Raw genomic sequence first — 7,611 nt, 5'->3', positions numbered from 1 at the left:
CGGTCAAGAAATCATTTAAATCAATTGTCAAATATATGACATGCCCTAGAAACTATATAACTAAATATAAAGTAGAGTAAATATGGCTTTTACAAAAAATAAAAAATAAAATAAAAAATGACATATTAAGAATAAAAAGTAGAAAAATAAACAAAAGACAAAATTTAGTATAAATTTTTGTGCGGTTGAATATTACTGTCATACTTGTGCACTTTATGTTATGGTCTCAGAGAGATTGTCAAATATATGACATGCCCTAGAAACTATATAACTAAATATAAAGTAGAGTAAATATGGCTTTTACAAAAAATAAAAAATGACATATTAAGAATAAAAAGTAGAAAAATAAACAAAAGACAAAATTTAGTATAAATTTTTGTGCGGTTGAATATTACTGTCATACTTGTGCACTTTATGTTATGGTCTCAGAGAGAGAGAGAGAGAGAGAGAGAGAGAGAGAGAGAGAGAGAGAGAGAGAGAGAGAGAGAGAGAGAGAGAGAGAGAGAGAGAGAGAGAGAGAGAGAGAGAGAGAGAGAGAGAGAGAGAGAGAGAGAGAGAGAGAGAGTAATTATTATTTGAATGATTATTGTGATTTATTGATAATAATTAATAAAAATAATTAAAACCTAAACATATTTTTTTTCTAACATAACAGAGGAGCCTAGTTAATTGTCATTTTAAGCAATTAAAACAATAGAGAACATACTCATTTAGTCAGACATTTATATTACTTATAGGTAAAAAAAGAATCATTCTTATAGTGTTTGATGACTTTTATATTCAGTGAACCATTTTAGAAAGGATTTTTATTTTTTATAATAATAATAATAATAATAATAATAATAATAATATTATTATTATTATTAGAGTCACTATTTTTAGATAGTTTATTCTGTTTTGGCAAAGATGATGTGATAATAAAAATGAAGATTAATTATAGTATAAATATATTATATATCTTGTCATTTTTGGTGCGATGCATCCTAATATGAAGTGTATATTATACAGATCTTTACACCTTATTTCAACTTTTAAAATTCATTTGGTAATGAAACCCCCCACCCCAACAACTGGTAGAACGTTTGAATTTCTTTTTATCAAATATTGGTTTTTTGCTTTCTTTTCATTGGAGCTAATTGGTGAAGAATTTGGGCTCTCATTTTTGGGGATAATGTAACTTTTTTATGGAACTAGATGCTTAGTACAGAGTGTTGAAAACCCATTTATGAATTAAGTTTACTAACATAATAGTATTCTTCAATATTTGTTCTTCCTATTTGTTCTTCTACATGAACATGACCATCTTTGTTTTTCTTTTAATCCTTCTTATAGTCATTTTATCAAACACGTAGAAATATAGAACTACAAATATTGGGATTACCTTCAGCATTGAAACAAAAAGCAAACCACTTTCTTAGCAGCATTTTATTATAAAAGAGACATAAAATAAAATAGCAAAAACAAAAAAAAAAAAAAAAAAACACATAAATCTCCAATATATAAAACGCGCTTGACATACCATTGGTTTTAAGAAACAGATTGATATCTCCATTCAAAAATATAGGCTTGTTGTTCTGAAAGGACCTCTATACTGGCTAGAGTTAAATCCAAAATCATTCCCTTTCTAGTTAAGAGAAACAAAGGATGTCTAAAAGTTTACATATCTATCATTTGATTTTATCTCTTTGATTTTACAAGGGCAAAAGCAATTGAACCGGTATGAACTGGTTGGATTCAATGAGGAGAGGAAGAGGCAAGAAATGAGGAGATGGAGAGTTGGAGGCGTTAGGAAGTTGAAAGCAGTGGAGATAGGGAGTAATAAGTGTTATGGAAGCTAAAGTGAACATGGTGAAAGTGTTAAAAAACTAATAGAAAAAGAATGGAAATAAAATAAATTTTTTTATTAATGAAAATAAAATAATGACATGTCTGTTGATGTAACTCAACAGGAGCATAACAACAATAAATATTACGCTTCAGCTTTTAAATATTTATAAATATAGATTAATTCAATGACCGAAGAAAATTTGATTTATCTTGATAAGAACTTCCTTTTTTTTAGGTACTTTATTAATCATTTTTTTAATCAAAGTTTGTTATATTTTAAGCACTGGAAATTTGGTTTTCATATAACTCTGATGTGAATTTTAAAATTAATTAAGTTTTAAATGCTTTCACTAAGAGATTAATAACTAAATTGATGCTAACAAACTAAATAAATATTAAATAGTACTAGAAAAAAAAATTGATGCTAAAAAATGAATTATTGAAGTCACAACTATTATCGCTTGTCAAATCCTACAAGAAACTAGAAGAGGGGGGGGGGGGGGGGAGATCCAAATGTACAAAATTGAAATGATGGTGTAGACATCAAAATTGAAATGATGTATTCACAACCGTCCGATTGTTCATGATCAAATTAATCTCCAATCGATGATGCGGATGATCAGCAAATGAAATCAAGCCACGTGGCAGTATCAAATAAAGAAAGCCACATGGCAATGTCAGAAGAAAAGACTCATGGAATGTTCTTATTAAATGAAAGACCAAAATTAAGGTCAAATTTGTATTTAAATTCAAAATTTGTAATTAACCCTCAATAAATGCTGAGAGAAAATTCCAAATTAAATACTATTGAGTTGCCTATAAATAGAGGCTTCTTATATGAGAAAAAGGAGAAACTTGGAGAGAAAAACCCTACTAACACTCTGCCAAAATAGAGAGTCATCTCTAAGTCTAAAAGAGCACCCTTGCTCCATCAAAATCAAGGCTCATTTCTACTTCTTCAAATCAAAGCAAGGAGTTTCCTTCAATTTAGTTCGAGATCAAGCCAACGGCCCTCAACTCCAAATCAAAACTCAAATACATCCAATCACACATCCAACTCGGATACATCAAAGTACGATTCAAGATCAAGCTTCATAGCCCTTTGGATCGTAAAGTTTCTTAGAGATTGAATTGGAAGAGTTTAATTATATTCTTTCATTGTAAAGAGTCATACAAAGGATTGTACTCACATATATACAAACAAATATAAATTGATAATTTGTTACACTATTTCATGACCGTGTGATTCTTCTTTTATGAAAATTGTGTGTACAGATGGAAAATTAATCGATTGCAAAATTGACATGTCTAGTAACTTAACTATTCAAAGTTGAAATCTGTGGGACTGCAAAATTAGAGGAAATGTGGAATCAAATCCAATACATTTGATCCAGGATATTAAGGATGAGTTCATTCATTAGAGTGTATCAATCGACTTTAAAGTTTAAAGTCAAAAGTTTCAAATAACTCATTTACAGAGGGATAATATAAATATGCGGTCCTTTTAAGAACAACTTATTTAGCTGAAACTAAATTTTTTTTGCATAAAGTATTATAGAAAAAAGTTAAAAACTAACTGAATAGTATAGTGGAACTCATGAATACTACAAAAAAGTGCGACGGCACTCATGAATAGTAGTAAAAATAAACTAAAATCTCTAATAGCACCTTATTTTGTTTCTTTGAAAGTCTCAAAAAAAAAAAAAAAAAAAAAAAAACCTGATCATTCATTTCAGTTAATGGATGACAGCATAAGAAGTAAATTATGTATATTCAACTTAAAAAAAAATTATATACATCAATCAATGTAAACTGAGGTAAATTTGGACTATTGTTATAGTAACCGTGCAGGCGCATTCACATTAGCTCATGCAAAAATGGTGGGAGAATGAAAAAGTAAGATACAAAAAATTAAGTTTTCCTTCATTTGTGTTTGGTCGGACGGAAGGAAAACTCTATTGTTTGGTTGAGGAGAAAAATGGCAAGATAGAATATAAAGTTTATATAAATTTACTATCATACCCCTATTAGATTAAAAAAATTGCACATTATATTTTTATTAAAAATTGTATATAAATGGACAATTCATTAAAAAAAAAAAATAGATGAACACAAGAACCCAAAACAAATGAAAGCTAACGGGTTAAAAAGCACTTCAAGATATATTTGGAAAGGACATCCTTAATTCCTTAAGTCTTAAGAAATGCATTCCCTCTCTCACTTAGAGTAATTTTCTGTTTCCTTGTTCTTTTATCCCAGTAAGCGTCTTCACTTCGTCCTTTGTATTAGGAAGTGCATTAACATAAATACAACAGCAAATATAGGTAATACAAAAGTGTGTAAAACTATAAATAAATAAAAATTTTAAAAAGCGTGAAGTGGACTGTCCAAATAAAACTAAAATAGGACTTTCTCCTCGATACAATTCTGCTCATATAAACAGACTGCAAAAAACTATGCTTGATGGAAAAATTAAACATGGAAAGGAATTCCAAATTCCAATTGGATACAACACTAAATTGAACAATAACATCCAAAACCCATCGAAGCTGAGATGCAAGACTAACGGAATGGGAAAGAAAAAGACAACTTGAAGTAGATTTTATGAAACCACCAAAAAGTAAGATTTAAGTACACATTTGAGGAAGAACAATCAAGTTATAGCACACAAACCAGGGAGGGAGAATGCACAAATCGAGCTTCATCATTATGTTATTGATTGTGGATGCAAAATCTTGTTTTTCGGCAACAGCATAAGAAACGATAAAAACCCAGACTACAGATATAGTCTGCCCCCATGGAAGTAAATATATGAATTGCAGTCGATGCAGAGAAACTGCAACACTATTCTTAATCATCAATACAATCATAACCTCAACCACCTGCTTCAGAAGACCTGATCTGCTGTTGTAACTCTTCATCGGCATTCCTCAAAAATTGATCCCAGCCACTCCCAGAGCTGGTATCCAAGTAATCGTATGGCACTGCTGTCTTCATACCTGGCCTAACACCACACTGGCTCTCCACAATTCTAAAATCTACTTGTTCTCCTTCCTCCCCGGTGTTCTGCTCTAACTCCTCCCAATTAAACAACAATGGCAATGTAAATGCACCCCAAGGATTGAAATCCAAAACCTTAATCCGCTCATCCTTCGTAACATAAACATCAAACGTGTAATTCTCTGATTCAAATTTTAGCCTCACTTGATCCTCATAAAATTGCCTGATCAACCATTCAATATTACTTTTCTTCTCAAGAAGAACTGGGTAAAAAGTAGTGACCTCACGCTGAGAAATACCAACTAGGTTTTGACCCCATACAAAACAACGGAATTCCATCTCCGGCTGAAGGGATGGATACCACTTACGGAGTGCAAGGAAGAAACTCGGGGGTCTTGACAATGACTTATCAGTGCATGAATCATATGCATGACACAAATCATGGATCAAGGAGTCAGATGCTCTTAGCAAGAGTGTAATCTCACTGAATGTGGTGCATTGGAGTGTCCCAATAGTGCTGATCCAAGCTGAGTCTTTAGGTGCACTCCAATTCAATTTAGGAAAGACTGAACCCCCAAGTGATTTGATAGATTCCTTAATCTTCAATTCAAGTTCTGGGAAAGAAGGGGGTGGCAAAGGTTGTTCAGACTCGTCTCCAGATCCTTCCGATACCTGATAGTCTTCTTCCTCTTCTGGGTTATGAATTCTATTAGGTAGGGCATCATCATTTGAGATGGAAACAGGTAGAAGGAAAGGGCCAGAATCATCAAGAAGGTACTGGATAAAGGATTCTGGAAGTTCATGGATTTGGGTTTTAATGGAAACAGACTTAAATTTTGGGTACCATTCCTGAATCTGGCATCGGTTCACTTCTTCTTCCTTCATTTTGAATTGAACAGATGGTTGTTTCTCTACAATAACAAGGCTATCTATTCAAATTTACTATCTGTTACATGAAAATAAAACACAAATGATAAGTAATTAGGTATCGCGTAGCTGATGAACTGTTATAATCTCTGTAACTCTTTTTGGGGGAAATAATGTAAGTCCCTATATGGGTTATATTTAATCAACTGGAGAAACAAAATTCAAGTCTCAAGAAATTTTAAGTCGTTCAATATAAGAAAGCAACCTCTATTTTAGAACAAATCCCAGATAACCACGGAGTGAATAGTTTGACATTAATACATACTCTCAAAAACCAACATACTCTTCAGAGATTGAGTGCAACTTCTAGCAAAACTAAAGCACCAAAAGTTGCAAACTTGCAAGATTTGGAAGCAGTAAATACTAAAAAGCAAGATAACATTAACAGGGGATATTTTTGAAAATTTTTAGAAATTGAGTGAGTTCTGAACCTTAGACAGTAATGCCACAGAGAATTGTTTTGAGTGATTTTCAGTTATGCCACAAACACACCTTTTTTGATAATATATATGTAAAAAAAACAAACTTTCATGCACGTGAAATTTCTCAACAATAGCTCTACCAACTCTACCCAATAGTTACAAATGCACCATCTATACATGACACACACAACAATTAATCTTAATTTTTTTTTTCTGTTCACTTCATTGATTTTATATCAAAACAGAACCCATTCAGGACTTTCATCAAACAGGTGGTGAGCGTGTTTGATTTCAGTACAAAATATTGGGAACCCAACCATAAAACAAAGAATTAGTTGACAAGATTATTCATATAATTTTTGAAAATACAAAAAATAAAAAGAGGAAGAAAAAAAAACTGACCTTTATGTTTTGTGTATAAGAATTCTTATTTTTGTGTTCTGAAGAGCTTGAGGAAGATCCAAACCCAGAAACGGAGCTATGTTAATTGGTAAATGAAATTTGGGAAAGAATGATTTATGGGCCGGGCCTGAGCTAAACATGAGTGTGAATGCTTTATTGATTGATATTGGGCCTAGCTTTTTAGTCTAAACACACTTTCAGCCTTTAGTCTAAGTAGGCTCGGCATTCCTTATTGGGTTCAGATTTCATGCTCGGAGCCCAACTTCATTTGTGCCTAACAATGTCTTGATCAAAGATAGTGGCATAGTGCTTAGCTAGAGCTAGACATTCTAATCCAAATAGATCTGTTTAAATGTTTTTTTTTTATCAATAAATTTTAAAATAATATTCATCACATAACAAAATATAGTAAATGACGCAGCCCATGAATGCTTTTATTTAAATAATTAATAATAAAAAAAGAATCTGTGAATGTTATTGTTTGCTAACAAATTTGGATGGAAAGGCCAAATTGACTCATTTTTACAAATTGATGAAGTAAATTGAATTTTAGCCTAAAAGAGGGGTTCTTATTCAAAAACTCAACTGGTGCAACTATGAAAGATGTTGTGACTTATTATTCTTCATGAATAGATGTTCTCAATTTCAGGTCTTGAGAGCTGTAGTTCTTTATTTTATTTGTTTTTGGGGTGTTTTCATATGCATATTGTGTACTTTGGATATGGTCCCTTCTAATTCTTTCATCAATAACCTACTTGGTGGGTGTGTGTGTGCGCGCTTTTCCAGGGGCTGCTGTAATGCTTGCAGAGTTGGATGTAGAGGCTGGGTTGCCTAATAATGTCTTAAATATAGCTTATGGCAGCAATGTAAGGCTTCTAATAATTTTTTATCATATTTTGTTCACTCCATTAATACCTTCCTTGAGCTAAATGCTATAAATTCATTTTATGTTATGTTATAACTTTGTGTGACAAGTGTCCGTTTAGGAACAACTTATCTAGTATTTTGCTGAAATTGTATTAAAATATACTTG

The 7,611-nt window shown here is 31.8% G+C and overlaps 1 protein-coding gene across 2 annotated transcripts; it reads right to left on the bottom strand.

Moving 5' to 3' along the window:
- Positions 1-4,219: 4,219 nt before the first annotated feature.
- LOC115988527 (cell division cycle protein 123 homolog) lies at positions 4,220-6,717 on the bottom strand. 2 transcript variants are annotated; one of them, XM_031112095.1, is made up of 2 exons: positions 6,579-6,717; positions 4,220-5,773 (listed from the first exon to the last, which is right to left on the bottom strand). In XM_031112095.1, the coding sequence occupies exon 2, from the start codon at positions 5,710-5,712 to the stop codon at positions 4,702-4,704; it is 1,011 nt and encodes a 336-aa protein (XP_030967955.1). In that variant the 5' UTR covers positions 5,713-5,773; positions 6,579-6,717; the 3' UTR covers positions 4,220-4,701. The 2 variants fall into 2 exon arrangements, with proteins under 2 accessions (XP_030967955.1, XP_030967956.1); XM_031112096.1 differs by having other exon boundaries at positions 4,220-5,738.
- Between the last annotated feature and the right edge of the window lie 894 nt (positions 6,718-7,611).

Source organism: Quercus lobata, chromosome 5 (assembly GCF_001633185.2).
Source record: "Quercus lobata isolate SW786 chromosome 5, ValleyOak3.0 Primary Assembly, whole genome shotgun sequence".
Lineage (NCBI taxonomy): Eukaryota > Viridiplantae > Streptophyta > Magnoliopsida > Fagales > Fagaceae > Quercus > Quercus lobata.
The sequence above is the reverse complement of the archived record's forward strand: the minus strand, read 5'-3'. Positions and strand labels throughout refer to the sequence as shown.